This window comes from Rhyacophila brunnea, unplaced genomic scaffold, assembly GCF_057557595.1.
Source record: "Rhyacophila brunnea isolate RB1 unplaced genomic scaffold, BYU_Rbru_1.0 scaffold_6, whole genome shotgun sequence".
Taxonomy (NCBI): Eukaryota; Metazoa; Arthropoda; class Insecta; order Trichoptera; family Rhyacophilidae; genus Rhyacophila; species Rhyacophila brunnea.
This window is the reverse complement of record NW_028233276.1, coordinates 31,990,160-32,010,079: the sequence shown is the minus strand read 5'-3', so window position 1 is coordinate 32,010,079 and position 19,920 is coordinate 31,990,160. Positions and strand designations below refer to the sequence as shown.

Genomic DNA, 19,920 nt, shown 5'->3' with positions numbered 1-19,920 from the left:
AGTTTAGTGCCAAAAATATCAAAAAATATCAGTAGATCTACTGAAATTTCAGTAGACATGGCAACGCTGAATTACACGAAATACACGCAACGATTCAATCGCGTTGGTCCTTGTTTTTGATTGGTTTAAAATAAACATAGTGTTGCGATTATTAAAATATAGGTTGAGCGAAAACTAGTTATTTCTTAGATTGGTGGCTACACTGAACGCATTCCCGCGCAACTTTACGTCAAAAAAAATGAGCTGTCGAACCTAGCGAGCATCAAATCTGGTAAAATTTACGCGGCCGTTTGTGATTTATAGAAAGTTTTGTATACTTATTGTTAATTTACATCATGAATAACTGGGCAAGCTTGAATCTCCAAGCCAATCGATTACGATTAATTGTAGCGAGTATGGCTATATTTCAACTAGCTCAGGCGGTCAAGACTCGCCGTAAACGAAAACACTGGGTCAAAAGTTGGCTAACTGAAGAACAACGTGATCGCCATGGTTTTGCAAATAACCCTATTAAAGAATTAACCCTAAATGATCCGGATAGCTATCGGAGGTATGTACACATCTTACCAATGATTGAACATAAATATACGTAGATAAATTAAAGGATATAGGTACATAGGTGCCTACAGTGGCGCACCCAGGATTTATTATTGGGGGGGGCCCAAGGAGGAGAATGTAAATTAGTCCCATAGGCTCTTTTTCTTCTTCATATAAATATTTTTACATATTTTCACAATACACGGTGATATATTTGTACAGTTTCTCCTAGTTTTTATTAAATTGGAGGCATAGTGGCGGTAACCGTTGAGCGTGTCATCAGCGACTGGCGGATTGGAAGTAAACAGCGACCATGCTGGACATGTGTACCTAGTATGCTAAAAGATTACTTAAATAATATCGGCTGTGCTACCCGCTTGGTCTAGAGCAGTGTTTCCCAAAGTGGGGTACGGGAAGAGTTTTGTGGGGGTACGCGCTGCACCGGGCTATGGCTACGCCTGGTGCAACAAGCATTAATACAATATCCATGCTAGAAGGTTTATCGCATGCGGAAGAAGAGCAATTGGTGGAATTATTAGCTTCAGACGAATTCTTGCAAAATAAATATAAGGAGTGTACTTAAACATCATTTAGGTTGCAAATGCAACATGTGTATCCAGTTTTAACAGAGACATTCCTGAAATACATCTTGCCTTTTCCAACTTCATATCTATGTGAAGTTGCTTTTTCAGCATTTGTAGACATTACGTAAAAAAAGGAACAGCCTTTTGGGTGTGGAACCGCAGCTCAGATTAAAATTAATAACCAATTAATGTTATTTTTTATAATATAACTTTTATTTATATTTTATTATGAATGAATTTTATTTTTCGTTTATTATTATTTTGTTTATGTACAACAAAAGGAATATATAAATATATTTTGATTGTTATTAAAGTACTTATATGCATTTTTCTTTGACGAGGAGTACTCAGTGTTACGAAAATTATAGAAGGGGTACACAGATGTCGAAAGTTTGGGGAATACTGGTCTAGAGAGCTACAATATTTATGCCGAATTCCACCGAAAAACACACTAATATCTCGTTTATCGGTATTTTGTGTATTGCGCTCGGTGTACCTACACCATGGCCCCCACATCCTGAAACGGGCCCTCAGGCTAGGGCAGTGGTCGGAAAACTGCGGCTCTTTGGCCCCTTGAGTGCGGCTCTGCCACAGATGCTCTCTGCCATATTTGACATGACTACAAAGAAGAAACAAAGAAAATGGAAGAGGATAACCGTAAATGTAATGTTGAATAGACCGAGACTTTGCGTTTATTCAAAACTTAAATGGCTTACCGACCTGTATTTATGTGTCGGAAAAAATTGGCGCATTGAAATTTAGAAAGATACAACTAAAAACTCGTAATTTTGCGCTAAATATTCTGTCGATGATGCAAGGAAGAAAGCAGCTGAGGAGAAGAGTCAATAAAAATAAAGTTCTGTATTTAATTAGGTACTGAATAAAATCTGTCAACAATGTTAATATTGCAAGTTTTGTGGCTAGTAAAAAGATTTCCAAGAGAAGAAATCAAGAGTAAAGTAAGAAATCGATTTATTGATGAGAACGTGGAATCGTGCTTAAAATTAAATCAACAACATACGAACCTGACTTACCCAAACTTTACAAGGAGATGCAAGGCCATTATTCACATTGAGTTTGTCAGTCATTGTCATGATTCAATTTTATGGTTACCTGACTTACAATTTAATTTTTATTAATAAATAAGATCATTATTACGTATGATATTCAGTTTTATTCAGTGTACCTACCTATAATTTAATTAGGCCTTAAAACTTTAACTAAAGTTTATTAAGTAAATTAGCAGTGTACCTACTTACTACCTACGTATATAATTTAAGTTTAAGGCTCTCAAAAGAAATCTCAATCGTTATACTGTTGATATTTGGCTCTATTGACTAATGAGTTTGCCGACCACTGGGCTAGGGTATTTGACGGGCCCCCTATCCACCGCTTAGATTAAAGGCAGTGTAAAATACTACATTAACGTTTTTCAAATTGTGTTTTAGTTCAAATTGAGGGTACTTATACAAAGAATTATTGGCGATTTTCAATACATCTACTTTAATAATGGAGCTGTCGAGTATCGACACATAATAATCAGAAAATATATTGGACAATTATATAAATTAAAATGTTCATAGTCATGAAGTATAATAGCGCCGCAGGCGACTTTTTTTACTATTAGAGCTAATTTATGATGTGTGTTTATCTCACTTATCTGGTCAACCCGACACGCCAGGCCCCCCACAGCCCAGGCCCCCAGGTTAGAGCCCTGTCAACCCTCCCCAGCCATGACCTATAGGTACCACTCCGGAATTCGGGTGGACACCGAGAATTTTATTAGGGAACTGGTTTCAAAAAAAACCTGACATTAGTGTTTCGAAATTTTTGTGTTAGAAATTAAAATCTAAGAAATTTTACTAAAAAGGGTGCTGGAGAATTACAAATCATTTTTTGCCGTGTTGTTTGTCTAAGCCCAAGGTATAGTTTATTGGCTTTCGATTTCAATGTGTAAAATCATTCTGATGATTTTCATATTTTGGGGGGGGCAAGGCCCCCTGCCCCCCCCCCCCCCCTGGGTGCGCTACTGGGTGCCTACGGTGCACGTTTCATATACTAAAATGCTGTTACTTTACAAAATTCAAACTACCTAGTCACAAAATAACATTCTAGGACTTACTTGATTTGTCGCCAATTACATCGGCTATCTTTTCGAATATTCGGTCCTTTAAATGATTTTTTGAATATAGCGGGTTTTTTATATTCCACACTGTCTTTGGCGTGTATTAATTCGACGAGGAGTGAGTCATCAGCGATACTCCAGATATTTTTTTGAGTTTTCGCCATCTTGATCTTGCAGTTGTTCAGTTGTTGAAATCGAGAATTTAAATGAACGACCGTTGCGTGACTCGCGAGCGGGCGCATATTCGGCTATTTTCGTACGCTTTCGGCAATCTTCGCTTGTTAATGAATGGATCGCACGACGGAATAATATAAAATTTTCCACTTTCATCCCGATCGCTCACGATCCTTGAAAACCATAGAGAATAGAGTTTGATAGTCGTGGCAGACGATCGGGCCAGACACAATCTGCCAATGGAATTTGGGCTTAATGGAACTGTCAAAAATTTCTCGGTGTCCACCCGAATTCCGGAGTGGTGTAGGTCATGGCTGGGGAGGGCTGACAGGGCTCTAGTCTGGGGGCCCGGGCTGTGGGGGGCCCGGCTTGTCGGGTTGACCAGATAAGTGAGATGAATACACATCATAAATTAGCTTTAATAGCAAAAAAAGTAGATGTATTAAAAATCGCCAATAATTCACTGTACAAGTAAGTACCCTTAATTTGAACTAAAACACAATTTGAAAAACGTTAATGTATTGTTTCACACTGCCTTTAATCTTAGCGGTAGATAGGGGGCCTCCCAAATATCCTAGCCTGATGTGGGGACCATGGTGTATGTAGGTACACCGAGTGCAATAGACAAAAGACCGATAAACGAGAAATTAGGCTTTGAAGAAGAAAAATAGCCTATATAACTAATTTACATTCTCCTCCTTGGGCTCCCCCAATATTAAATCCTGGGTACGCCACTGGACTAATATACTGTACAGGTTTTACATAGGTACCTAATCCACTAGTAAGCTTTCGCAAACTATGATCTCCTATATATTATTACCTATCCTAAGAGATTTTGGAAAATACGTCAACTTTTTTATTTAAATACCACTTTGTTGATTATTAAAGAAATTCACTTCAATTTTTGGAGTCCCGAATCTACTTCCATTTGAATCGGGCACAATCTGATAAAACTCGACACAATCACAGATACTATCGTTTTTAAATCGCGTTTTACATCCGTCACCATACATTTTCGCATCTTGCTGTCCGTGTACCTCAAATTGATTATAATGTCGTTTAATACTTTCTATATAATCAATATTGCAAAATATCTAAATTAATATTCCACAAAATTATTCAAATCTGTAAATAGCACATAGGCGTACTATTCCTTTTAACAAGAAAAAAAAGCATATTTCCTCACTAATTACTACTAAAGTGCTACAAGAAATAAATACATCTTTCCTCACTAATTACTACGAAAATGTAATCTAAAACCATGTCACTGCTTTTTATCTGTCAAACTAATAAGATTGTCATTTGTTTTCTTTCGCAAAACAAGTTCATTTGACGTGTCAGAATTCAAATTTAGAATTTGCAGAATTAATCGAAAAAATGTGGCATTTCTGTTAGCAGCTATAAATAATCAATTTCAATCAAGACATTTTTATTGTAAGATGAGTTTTCTATTAATTAATAACAAATTTGTTTTTTTTTAATACTTCTTTGTGGCTATTTACGCACTATTTTTTTATTGAATAATTACCTAGGCTACTAAATGCCATAGATAAATAGTCATATTAAGTTGCCATTGCAAACAATGAAAGAAATGAATACGAATTGTTATAGTTAACAAAATGTGTGATATTGTATAATATCTACCTATTTTTATTATCCTTATCATCATCAATCTTGACCTATCCACTGCTGGATGAAGTTCTCCTCAGCCTTATTCTACTCCTTACTTACACATGAATTATTATATTTATCAAAATCAATAATATTATACTATCTACCTACCTATATTTACAATGCCATTGTTATCACGATCCTTAATAAATCCACTGCTGGATGACGGCCTCTCTACGTTGATTGTATTATTGACAGTCTTGAATTTCATCATCATCAATCCACTGCTGGATGAAGGGTTTCGCAACGTGATTCTACGACTATCGGTTTTACGAATTTGTGATAATTATACCTATTTCTATCATCTTTATCATCATCGACCTGAACCAATCTACTGCTGGATAAAGGCCTCCCATAGCCTGATTATACTCCTTTCTGTCATATGAATTGCTGTATTTATCAAAATCGGTGATATTATATTTATCTACATAGTCATATCGTCATCATCATCAACCACATTCAATCCACTGCTGGATGAAGGGTTCCGCAACCTGATTCTACTACTATAGGTTTAACGAATTTGTGATATTATACTTATTTCTATCGTCATTATCATCATCGACCTGAACCAATCCACTGCTGAATAAAGGCCTCCTTAGCCTGATTCTACTCCTTTATGTTATTTGAATTGCTATATTTATCAAAATTGGTGATATTATATTATATCTATTTATGCCATTAGCATCATGAGCCTAAATCAATCCACTGATGGATGAAGGCCTTTCTAATTTGTTTGTATTTCTGTCGGTCATATGAATTGCTATATTTATCAAAATTGCTGATATTATATTTACCCATTCATAATATCGTCATTATCATCATCAACCAAGATCAATCCACTGCTGGATGAAGGTTATCCCAACCTAATTCTACTCTTCTTAGTCATATAAACTGCTATTTTTTTTATAATTTGTGATTCTATATACCTACCAATTTATATCGTCATTATCGTCATCAACCTGTATCAATCCACTGCTGTATGAAGGCCTCTTTAAGCAGATTCCACATTTTTAAGTTTTATAAATTCCTGTTTTTATCAGAATTAGTCCATTCCTCTCATAATAATATGATGTATTGCTTTATTGTTTATTAACATTTGTCTCAATATTAATGTCCCGCACTGGGAAACTATATTGGTTAGGGTTAATTTTGAATTCAAAATTTGATTTTTTAAATATTATTCTATGGCTGCAGGCATTTATTTTTTATAGACAATGAAACAAAACAATGTTTAAATTTGTTTTTTATGCTGCTAACCTTTTTCTATTATGTAAATGGGACCCGAAAGAGATTAATATTTGGATATAATGGATCGCTTTTTATGATAATCACATAATATTTCTGTATATTCGAATGAATAAGATGTATAATTATTTATTATATTTAAATGCACATACCTACACATATATTGAATTAAAATTAAAATGTCATTGGTAGCAATCGGCGATTGACAGCTGTTCTGCTAGGCCTAGCATCCTGAAGTGGTGTCAGATGATATTTTGAAGGCCAGACTCCAAAATAGACTACGCATATGACTACAAATTTTTATGGCAGTGACGACATGCAAATCGTAAGACTGACAAATCAGGTTTACCGAATTTGTGATAATATATGTATTTCTATCGTCCTTATCATCATCGACCTGAACTAATCCACTGCTGGACAAAGGCCTCCCATGCCTGATTCTTCTCCTTTATGTCATTTGAATTGCTATATTTATCAAAATCGGTGATATTACATATGTATATCTATTTATATTGCCATTACCATCATGAGCTTGAATCAATCCACTGGTGGATGAAGGCCTTTCTAAGTTGTTTGTATTTCTGTCGGTCATATGAATTGCTATATTTATCAAAATTGCTGATATTATATTTACCCATTCATAATATCGTCATTATCATCATCGACCAAGATCAATCCACTGCTGGATGAAGGTTATCCCAACCTAATTCTACTCTTCTTAGACATATAAGCTGCTATATTTTTTTTAAATTTGTGATTTTATATACCTACTTATTTAAATCGTCACTATCGTCATCAATTTACTGCTGGATGAAGGCTTTTTTAAGCTGATTCCACATTTTTGGGTTTTATGAATTTCTATTATTATCAAAATTGGTCTATTCCTCTCGGATATAATATGTATTGTTTTCTTATTTAGCAACATTTGTCTCGATATAAATGTCCCGCTCAGGTAAACTATATTGGTTAAGGTTAATTTTGAATTAAAAATTTGATTTTTAAATATTATTCTATGGCTGCAAGCATTTATTTTTTATAGACAATGAAACAAAACAATGTTTCAATTTTTTTTTATGCTGTTAACCTCTTTCCCGAAGACCCGAAAGAGATTAATATTTGGATATATTGGATCGCTTTTAATGATAATCACATAATATTGCTGTATATTCGAATGAATGAGATGTATAATTATTTATCATATATAAATGCACACACCTACACATATATTGTATTAAAATTAAAATGTCAGTGGAAGCAATCGGCGATTGCCAGCTGTTCTGCTAGGCATAGCAGCCTGAAGTGGTGTCAGGAGATATTGTAAAGGCCTGACTCCAGAATAGACTATGCATGTGACTCACAAATTTGTATTGGCAGTAACGACATGCAAATCGTAAAACTGACAAATCAGCGAAATGTCTGACGTAAATGAAAATCCATCCCGAAGGGAAAATTATGGCGCCATCTATACATACTTTACAATTAAGTATATTTAAATACTACACCATGTCATTATGACGAAAAGCTGTCTGCAAGACCTAGCGAGACAGACTGGCGAGAGCCAGCTGGCTCAGCTAGTCTCCTATATATTATTATCGTAAGAGATTTTGGAAAATACGTCAACTTTTTTATTTAAATACCATTTTGTTGATTATTAAAGGAATTCACTTCAATTTTTGGAGTCCCGAATCTACTTCCATTTGAATCCGGCACAATCTGATAAAACTCGACACAATCACAGATAATATCGTTTTTAAATAGCGTTTTATATCCGTCACCATACATTTTCGCATCTTGCTGTCCGTGTACCGCAAATCGATTATAATGTCGCTTAATTCTTTCTATATAGGTAACCGAAATTTCACAAATCTAAATTAATATTCCACAAAATTATTCAAATCTGTAAGCAGCACATAGGCGTACTATTCCTTTTAACAAGAAAAAAAAGCATATTTCCTCACTAATTACTACTAAAATTTAATCTAAAACCACTTCACTGCCACTTATCTGTCAAACTGAAATAATAGATGATTGATTTTCAATTGTTTTCTTTTGTGATATAAACAAGTTCATTTGACGTGTCAAAATTCAAATTTAGAATTTGCAGAAGTAATCGAAAAAAATGTGACATTTCTATTAGCATATTAAATAATCAATTTCAATCAAGGCATTTATTGTAAGATGAAGATAATTTTAATACTTCTATCAGTAAATTGAATAATTTCAGACTTAATAAATAAGAAACTACATTATATAGGTACATATTACGCTCTTCTCAATATTATAGTAAGTCGATGTTGATCTGACAATAGTATCTATCTGCAGTTTTGGCGAATTCTAGGTTATTGGTGTATTTTGTACAAAATTGTGACGGATCAAATGGAAATATTATTGTTCTACGAAAAAAATGCTCAAATTTGACGTGGACAATGGTGTCTATCTGCATCGAAGTGTCTAGAAACTAAAAAGAAATATTATGTATCTGCTTGATTTATTTTATTATGACATTACAATTTCCATACATCTTTAAACGACTGTTTTAATACTAATATTAAATCATTTCACTTGAAAAATAAAAATAACTAAAAAATCGGCTATAAATGTCTGATAGATACTATTGTCAGATAAACGTCGAAGTATCACATACTTCCATATAATATAATAGATATGTAGTTATCGTGATTCAGTAATAATTGTATTATTTTTACAGTTAGGTAGGTAAATGAAATTTTATTGATATGACGTTTAATACAAGTAGGTAATTAAAAATTTGATGTTTATATATTTTATGATAATAATTATTGTATATAAAATTACAGAAACCTTTCTTCTTCTTTTATATCATTAGTAACTATTAATACCTACTCAATAAAAATAAAATTCCAATAATGTTTCTTATTATGCATGTTCTTTGCTATTTTATCATTCATCACTTATAAGGGAAATATAATATACGTATAGTGAAATATAGTCAATTATGACATTTTTATTACACAAATAGGTACAATATGTAAGTAGATACCTGCTTCTTTTTCCACTTTTTTACATGATAAAAATAATACTTTTTTATTTACTCACCCAGATAATTTGTTAAATTTAAAAATAAATTTAGCATGTTGGAATTTATTCATTAGTATATTAAGTACTTTAAAGAATTTTTAAATAAAATACCATTTTTGTTCCGAAGCAAAGCATATGGACACACCGCTTCAGGGTGGTAATTACGAGTTTTAGAGACATTTAGAGACATTATGAGAAATGGTTTTTACATTTTTTCAATCTAATGGGATCTTCTCCCATTGAATAAATAAAACGTATTATAATGCAATAATCTAAATGTTTGAAAAATTTGACTATCCTGCGGTGGCGATGGGTGGAGGTAGGGTGGATCCACCATAGATAGTACAGACTAAACTTTGTCAGTTATATGTATTTGTTTACATTGAACTAAGACTACAATTTACAGATGGTGTTGGTTAGTTTTTAAAATTCAAATTAACCCTGGGAAAACCAAGCCATAATACGTATCTGTCCATAAAATATTTAAAATTATGCTATTAAATCACACATCATTTTGGATATTTCTTAGTTCAACGAAAACAAATGAGAATGAATGAAAAAGTGCAATATATAAACATATTATATTCTATTAAAATGTCAGTGGTAGCAATCGGCAATTGTCAGCTGTTCTGCTAGGCCTATCAGTCTGAAGTGGTGTCAGACGATATTGTGAAGGCCAGACTCCAGAATAGACTACGCATATGACCCCAAATTTATATTGGCAGTGACGACCTGCAAATCGGCGAAATGTCAAACTGTCTGAGGTGAATGAAAATCCATCCCGAAGGGGAAAATATGGCGCCGTCTATGCATACTTCACAATTATATTAATATCCAATACCTCCAAGCCGTCTGCAAGACCTAGCGAGACAGACTGGCTAGAGCCAGCTGGCTCAGCTAGTAATGATTATTATGTTTAAACAGATTTGTGTATAATATAATATAATATAATAAACATTCAGCATCCGTGGTAGATAATAATAATTATTATTTTATAAAAAACAATGCATTTTTAGTCAAATTAAACTCAAACCTCTATGTAAAGATTAAAACCTCTTATTATAAAGATTAAAACTTGATTAAAACCAATTTCTGATTATGGACGAAAAACCTAATTTTGTGAAAGTGTTATCTATACCTACGTACCTAGATATCTATTTACAATAATACCAACCGACCCGCCAACATAAAACAGAATTCTATCAAGCAAATTAATACTTAGATAATATCTATAAAATAAGTAGGTACAATAGCGAATTAATCAAATTATTGCATATTATTCTCGATTCGATCTATCTTTTTTAATAATGATATTTTAATTTTATATCTGGAGTTTTGTGTGGCGATGGCAATACTAATAGTGATTGTATCGTATCGGGAAAATAATATTTATCATCTGGCAATTCCTTCAAAAAATACATGCGGGTTTGACGTTCAAGCAAAATTATCGTACAATTATTTTCAAATAAAATTGTGAGTATTGAGACAAAATTAATTGATTTAAAATAGTCTTATCCTTTATAATTATTTAGACTTGATTATCCTAAATGTCCTTATAAATAATCCTAAATAACGTAGAAAATATAATTTCCTGTCGACTAACCTAAAATTTATCATTAAGTCAACGCATGTTTATAATATTGTTGTTTTTATTACTTATTTTTAAAATATGTATGAAATGATATACCTACCTGTAATCGATTATTAGTACATTCAATGTGATAGTTTTCCCGTTTTTTTTCGTATGAATTAATCCTAAAAATCTTTATTTCCAGCTTGTTCACGAAAATGGTGGTCTTCACTTGTGCCCATTGTGGCGATTCTCTACAGAAGCCGAAAGTTGCAAAACATTACGATACAAAATGCCGTAATAATTTTCCTGATCTCTGCTGTGTGGATTGTTTGAAGGATTTCCGGTAAGTGGTTTATGACATCTTCTGGTGAGAGAACACATGCAGAGAAATGCCTTAATGATAATTAGGTGCAACCACGTAGGTGGCTTCGGTTTTTCACCTACTATATTCGAAAATGGATACACACAGTTCATGATCTTAGCCAGTCACTGCTTAGCTACAAATCGACTAGGTTACACAAGAATGTCACATCTTTCGAACGGAATATACTTAATATTATATCAAATTAACTATTGTTTGGGTAATTATGCCCGCATGAGCTTTTATATATTTTTTTTACGAATCACGATTATATTAAATACCTTTTTCTGTTGGCGCAGATGCTTTTCGATCCAATAATTGATAATTTAAAATGGTACAAGTCGGTTATGGGGAAGCCAGGCGGGAACCGCGCTAATTGTCATAGCCGATTTTGGGAAAATTCATGAATTTCAAGAATGAAAACCTAACTTAAACTAACCCAACCCGACAAATAATCCAGTATATCGGGTATTTTCAAAATGTGTTTGCCGCTGGCTTCCCCATAACCGACTTGTACCTTTAAAATTTTCTTACTTTTCGATGCATCATTATCACACACTAAGATTATATCGTCTCTGTTCTGGCAGAACACCATAACTGGAGAATACTAGTTTTGAGTAATTTGACTTTGAAGTTGTTAAAATGTTTGAAATGGTCTATCATGTGAGTTTATTAAGTAACCGTAAAAAGGATGACTTTCAAATAAAGACTGTTTATTTATTAAGGCCATTAGACCCGTTTTTTCCTGTCTTCTCAGAATCGCGGAAATGATAAGCATGCTTAAAACGAATTGATACACAATAAACTCTTTATTTATTTAAAATCTAATAATTAGTATTCAACTAAAACGTTCTGTGTCATTAAAATTTTTCGAATCGCTTTACTTTTTAAAATAAATGACAAATAGTCAGTCCTGTTTTCGAAATTGGTCAAAACGACTGTCACGCCACAATGAATGTTGAACTTAATAATAGTTTTGCAGGTATATATTGTATGAAAGAAATGGGTAAAACAATACATTTCATTGATTAACCCATGTATTTTTTTTAATTTCAGAAAAATAAAGATTTTAAAGCCATTTTAGTTTGAGTATACATCAGCCAATTTTGAATGATTTTTTCTCACAAAATAATATATACTGCACAATAAAAATATTTTTTTATTATAATATAACATTTCCGTAATACTATAAATAATAATTTACAATAAAAAAATAAATAAAACCCCATAAATTCGGTACAATTAGTGACGCTATATTACCAAAACACGTCGTACATTTTCATGTATTTATCCTGTTTTCAGACAATTTAGAAATATAATTATTTTGCAAAATTAACAAAAAGAGACCATTTGATCGATTAATCCATACAGTTTTTCTAATTTCTTATTTCTAACGTTAGTACGATCTGGAATTTCAACAGGTAAGGACATCTTTTTTTTCCCAAAATTTATGACTTACGAAACTCATGGAAAAATGACCTCTACTCTCTTTGCAGTAACAATCAAATTGGCAAGTCGCAATTATTTGTATCGTTCTATTCAGAACACAGGACACATGCCAGGTGCAATAATTTGTGTTGACTAAAATATCAAACATCATATAGTACCACTGAATGTCAAACTGAGAAAAATGTAGTTTTATTATATTTATTATATTATTTATTATCTTGTAATTGAAATGGTTGCAGCATGTGAGATATTGTAAGATAATTGAATCTAATAACCACGATGGCTACAAGGAAGTACTGAAGGTATTCGTTCGGTGACCCATTTATAAAAAAAAAATATTTTGGTCTTGAGCAGTTTAGATAAAATATAGGTGGACTTTAATTGTTTTGATAAATATGTACCTACTTGGTTAGGCTTTAAGCGATTTGAAAAACTTTGCATGTACTTAATACAGTTTTTATGTACCTGGGTGGCCATGTTTTCTTATTTTCAAAGGGACGTACGTATCCAGGAGTATGTTTATTGGCATTATCAAAATGCGTTTTCCGCTGTATCCGCTTTAACAGAACAGTACCGAAAATTTAAAGTAAAATACGTTTTCGAATGCTGTCATCGTAATGGCCACTGAAACATGTGTCATAATTTTATTAATCGTTAAAATAATAATAAAAAAAGTCTTTTGGGGCACAAAATCACGTATATGTTTTATGATATATGTATTTTTCAGATGGTTTGTGGTAAAATCTTTTTTTTCATACTGCCACAATTCAACTGTTCATAATTAATTGTTTGTTAAATTTTTCATAGTGATCTTTGACTTAATAGGTAGGTGATAAAGTTTTTACCTTACTTTATTGTATTAATTTATTGTTAAGTGAGAATTAGCTGCTTTCGTTGTCAGTGTGTATTTGATGAGTGCGCATAGTGCCTGACGATGTCGAAAGGCGAAACCAGGATCGCATAAAACGACTCAAATGAAATAGTACAAAACTTAAATCCATTAGAATTTAATATATTTAATGCCGAGTTGAATTGAATGGAATCACCTTAGGCATTTATTAGTAATTATTTAACACAAGTAAAAAATATATTGAGGTAAGAACCTAGTTCATTGAATAATAAAAACAATATTACTCTTTACATCACAACTGACAAGATTTATATGAATTGTATATTGCCTGAACTCGTTGATCCTAGACTAACACGATTGATGGATATAAGAAACCCTCAATATAATAATTATATTAGATGCTATCAATAGAGAAGAAAAAAAAATTTTAAAAAATAATTTATAATAGTTATTCTAATACATTACATACCGTTAAGCCTGTACACTAATTAAAGAACCAATTATTAATTTTCTATACACTAATGTTCCGAAATCCTCCGCGGCGACCAAAACGTACTGCCGTCAAATACATGTTATTATAATAATGGTTTCTTAAATCTTGATTGTTGCGTACTAATTTAAAAAAAAATTGTGCCTCGACAAATATTCATTGAATTGCTTTCTTTTATGAGTCATGTTTTTATAATTCAATAAAAACGCAATAATAACAGAAATCTTTTATGCCATCTTGTGAATGTTTTAAACTTATAATTTGTAATGTTAGCTCATGAAAAAATGAATAACTTTTGTATTCATACACACCGATATATATAAATAATATACCAATTTGAAACACCTCAGAAACATACATAAGTATTAGATTTTTTTTTGAAAAATATTTGGACTGAATTTGAACCTACAATATGATAGGTTCAAGAAAAGGTGTCACTTCACAAATTCAGCATATCAATAATATGAGGTTCTTATTTGGAGGTCTACTATTTTTATTATTATAATTTATTCTACCTACCACAAAAATGTTTATAAAATATGTTAAGAAAAAAATATTATTATTAATTCAACACTTTTAAAACCTCTGATTTCGTATCTACTCCTGGAGACGCTGAGCGTAAAGTTTGAAATAAGGAACATTTTGGTATAACTAACTCAATATGTCATTTTTTCGAATTAGTGTCTTCTGTCAGAACAGTGACGATATTAGGTGGGGTATGTTAGGTTAGGTCTAAAAATAAAGTTATAAAACCTCATGTGGGCATGGGCATCTGTGGCACATTTACCATTGTTTGTATCGAACTTACATACCTAAGCTTTTTTTTCTTTCATGCTTTTTTTGCAAATTTTCAAAACAAGACTGCATTTTTACAGTTTCTCGGAGCTTGTATTGGCTCAGTGTCACGTTACCGGCTAGCAAGTCCTATAAAAGACTCAAACTGGTATTCTAAACAACCTCATCTTTAAAATCGGCTGTACACCAGGCTTGAGTATAACATGGGTTAACTGAATGGGTTGAAATGTGATGTAGTACTCAACCACATTGTTCATTGCCCTGCTTCTTAGTATTAAACTGTTGATGTGAACTTATGAACTTTATTTCATGCAGTATGTGGTGATGAATCACATTCAGGCTCTTACAAGAACATGACATTATATATTTATTTTTTTTACCATGAGTGGAGGTTTTGTTTTTACGAGAAATAGATGTTAGCCACTTGCTCAACCTATTAGGTCCATACTCTGACTCATACACAAATTGAAAAATAATATGTGTACTTGCCAGATCCGCGATTCGAACCTAGGATCTACGACGTGATAGGCCGACGCTTAAGCTGCGTGGCATCGTGGCAATACGTTATATACCAAGATAGTATCCATTCTGTCAATGAATTTGTCACATATGTGTATTACTGCACTATTATTATTCTTAACCTTTTCTATGCCTCACGATATTACTACGGCAGTATCTGACAGGCTACAGATTTTTAACGACACGTTGAATGTAGAGCAAAGCTCTTACTATTGATAGCTGTAATACCGTTAATGGGCGGCTTGGTATTTCATAATTATTCAAACAGATGACACCGTTTGTTTAATTTTTTAGATTACGCAAATCAATCGATAGGGGCTAGTAATTTGATTTTAAAGTCAGTCGAAATTTGCATGTGCGGCCTGTCGATCACGGCCTAATAGAGCGAGAAAATTCGCTCAAGGCATAGATCCGGTTAACGAATACTTATCTAAATTTTTGAATACTCAACTTACCGGCAAGGTTCTCACCAAGATAACACAAATAAAAATAAATGAAACAAGATGACAATTTTATTACTTATGCTCATTTCAAAAACAGTTACTGACAAACACAAAATAATGTATGTAGACTCGGAATCCATAACTCTAGACTCCTATAAACTCAAAATCGTTTTATTCATGTGGACGCATCTTGGATATTATCATAATAATTTTCATATTCATTTCAAGAAATATTTTTATATTGATTTATTCGACTGTCAGACATGAAAGATCAATAATGCTTACATCTCTACTACTAATTAAGCCTTTCTTTGGAAAAATAGCATTATTGCAGTAATGCCAGTTTTCTGTATATCAGTTTTTAATATACTCCATAACTTTGTTCACTTACCAGTCACAAATCTCAATAATAGATAGCACTGGAACGTATCACATGATTTTTGAATTAGCGTGTTGATATCTCAAAACAAAGATTATAGGATAACACTATATTTCTCTAGGTCTATGGTCTCAATTGGTTCCAATTCCATTTTTCAATAATTCTTTTAAGTGAATGCTTCTTAAATCCAAGCATTCCTCACATATCTTTGAATCATCGCAATCATATTGGCTGTTTATATAAAAATTAAAAGTTTATTTACCTAACATCTTTAAAATTTATAATAAATTTTTATTTTCAAAATGACTTCAGTTGTCATTTTGATCTCTCTTTATAAGACTGTAATTCCATGGAATAATAATATATTTATAAACTAATTATATTCTGTATTTTTCAGCGGAGATGAGTACACAGTTCACGTAAAATGTGTTTCTGAGGCTGAACGGTATGGGGCAAAAGGTTTTGTAGCAAAGTCCAGTCAAAACAAGGGCGAGAAGAAACAAAACGCTTGGATAGAAATTGTTCAGTCAGTTTTGGATGAAAATCAGAGCCTTTCCGGATCGCTCAAATTTCTTTTAGAAAAGATTTCAAAGCAACCCAACACACCTCGCAAAAAGGCTAAATTTATAAACTTTGTAAAGAGTATGAGCTCCAGAACACACCCAAAAGAAATTGATCATGCCTGGGAATTACTCTCAGTCAAATTGGACTTATTGAAACCTGCCAACATTCCAAATCGACCCTTGCAAGAAAATGAAAAGAAAACTACATTAGATGAAAATTTAACTGAAAATGGAGATTCTGATAAACCAACTGTAAATGGAAAATCTGAAGATGGTGGTGATGCTAGCCTTACTGAAAATAAAACGAAGAAAAAGAAACAGAAAGTTGAAAAAATGTATACAGAAAGTAACGAAATTGTTCAGAATGGAGATACAGAGGATGTCGTACTCGAAGAGAGTAAGAAAAAGAAAAAGAAACAAAAGCATGGTCTTCAAGAAGACAGTGCAAGCGTTCCGGTATTAGATTCACAAGAAACCAATGGGAATACTGATGTTTCAGAGAATAAAAAACGAAAAAAGGGAAATAGTACATCAGAAGATTGTAATAATATTAGCTTGAGTGGTCACCCTGAGGAAGCCATTGCCAAAGAGGCCAAAAATGACAATGAAGTAAATGGCACTGAAAATACTAATGGAAATCATGTAGATGAAAAATTGTCACGGAAGGAGCGAAAAGATAAGAAAAAACGAGAAAAATATGAAGCCGAACTTAAAGAAATTCAATCAGCCCCCACTAACTTATTAGATGAGGAAGGAATTGTCCTGAAGAAGAAATCCAAGAAAAGGAAATTTGTGGATGATGAACCAGTGCAAGAATCAGAAGAACAGCCTTTGAAATTAAACGAATCATTGGAAGCTCCTGTAGAGGATGATAAACCTACCGAGAAGAAAAAGAAGAAAACTGATACAGTTGGAGAATTTGATTGGATAGGTGCTATCACATCCGTTCTTGGATCAAAAGAAAAAGAGATATCACTTAAAAAGTTGCAGAAAAGGGTAATGGCGGAATATTGCAATAGCAGTGGAGTCTCTGAAATAAATGAAAGAATCGCTAAAAAGTACTCCAAGAGCTTAGGAAAAATACCCAATGTAAAAATAGATAATGATAAAGCTCGACTTGTCAGTATTGAAGAATGATCTCATTATTTGTTGATAATCCATGATAATTGGGTTATCCACATTCATTATTGGATCTGTCATATTGTATCATTTTTAAATAATTCATAATGTATTAAGAGCTAGAAACTGATTAAAATTTTAAATGTCATGCAAATTTAATATACTTTGTTATTTTGGATTCATTTTTGTGGACACAAATGCATTCCAGTGACTGAAGAATGAAGCGAACAAAAAATGTTTTCCATGGCACTCCATTAGATTAATTTTCAATTAACAAACTGAAAAGATTCCAAATTCAATTTGTGCAAATAAAAAAATACATAACACAATACCCAGCCCATCCATATGTGCAGTGTCAAATAATAATTATTTGTTGATTAGTTTTGATTTCCTCGCAACTTGCATTTATCTATTTTGAATATATTCACTTTATAATATGCAACCTGAAGTACCTACCTACTACTTATTTTTATGCATTCTGTCAAATTAGGTACCTACCTAAATTAAATTGAATTACTTATAAAAAATAACTAAACTATTATTATTTTATATGTTAAATATTTTTCTTTATATGTAGTAAAATTTACAAAATATCAAGACTGGTCACGTCTTAAAAATATTTGACAAACAGTAATAGTAGTTATTGTGTTATTTCTTTTAACAGTAAAAAGCTAATACATAATAAATTGTTATCATTAAATTGGTTTGTACAAAAATATTTTTTTGCTTAATATTTATAGTTTTTCTAGGCAGCCCAACCGGTGTGGACATTATTATATCGTGTGGAACTATAATATACATACATTATTTTAAATTAATACAGCCCTTCGTTTACGCTCAATGTTCTAGCTTTTTCTATTGACCACCGACCTTGGTAATATTACTGTTTTATTTCATAACTGAACAATTACATAATATAATGTTTGATTAAGTTTTTCTCATTCTGAAATATAAATCAATTAAACATCCTTGATAAAACCGTATTTTATTTAAAGTTTTTGACATTTTGTGATACTTATTCGTAGGATGTTAATCACATTTGAATGATCAAAGACATAGCTTATGATCAATATCTTTAGAATTATCTTCAAATGTGTTAATCGTGCCCATTTTTTGAATAATAAAATACCTAATTCCTGTCAAATTTGGGATCACAAAGATTATAAAATATAATTTTTTATCGTAAATATGTCACTATATAATGTTAACATTAATTTTACTAATGGTTTTGTAAATTAGTTTAAAAATTTAAAAATATAAAAAATCTTAACAGCACTGGACATGGATGTACTGAAATATGACTATATTCTAAAACATTAGAGCGAGATGTTTAAAAGAATACTATTTTATGTAATAAAAATACTTTATGCAGTCATCAAATGTTTAAAATATATATAAAGGATAATAAGGCTTCAAAATTATATAAATAGATTATCTACAACGTTTAAGGAATGTCCAGGGTTATGCTTTGAAAATACCATAAATGCTCCATTTTGACCTACGCTGAGCATGTGGGCCCTTAAATAATTTATAGCATTACATTAATTCATTGTGTTGATTATTGAATGAGTATGAGTATCTGAGCCTTAAAGTCTACAAAACAGGTTGATTGAATATCGACTAACTTTTCTATAAGTTCTATGTCAGAGCGCTACATGCGCCAACACTGTTACGCACATGGTTTTTAAGCGGTAATACTGGTATGTCCTATGCACTTTGTGTGTTGACTTGTCATAGCTGGTATTGAGAGTAATAGAAGGTTTTTTTTCTGTTTCTCACAATACTTCTACATTGGAAATAATGCTCTTACCCCTGTTTCAGACGGGACACCGGTGTCGCGCTCGTATATAATAAGGAGGCCTTTGTATTCGAATAAAGGGGCTTTTGTATTATCTTTATGAACGTCCAGAGCTAAATTAGAACATAAAACTGGCTGCGGTCATAAAAACATGTGTATCGGCGGCTTGAGAATGTAGCGGCCGACGG

General features: G+C 32.3%; 1 protein-coding gene across 1 annotated transcript; it reads left to right on the top strand.

The window, feature by feature from the left end:
• Positions 1-10,794: 10,794 nt before the first annotated feature.
• LOC147065565 (uncharacterized) lies at positions 10,795-18,903 on the top strand. Its single transcript, XM_085957060.1, has 3 exons — positions 10,795-10,866; positions 11,169-11,309; positions 16,650-18,903. Exons 2-3 carry the CDS (start codon positions 11,182-11,184, stop codon positions 17,950-17,952), a joined length of 1,431 nt encoding a protein of 476 aa, XP_085813186.1. The 5' UTR covers positions 10,795-10,866; positions 11,169-11,181; the 3' UTR covers positions 17,953-18,903.
• The last annotated feature ends 1,017 nt before the right edge of the window (positions 18,904-19,920 follow it).

Bases quoted from the DNA above. Each gene is read 5' to 3' on its own strand.
- LOC147065565 (XM_085957060.1), top strand. From the start codon at position 11,182: ATGGTGGTCTTCACTTGTGCCCATTGTGGCGATTCTCTACAGAAGCCG. The intron at 11,310-16,649 runs GTAAGTGGTTTA...TGTATTTTTCAG, and splicing joins GATTGTTTGAAGGATTTCCG to CGGAGATGAGTACACAGTTC.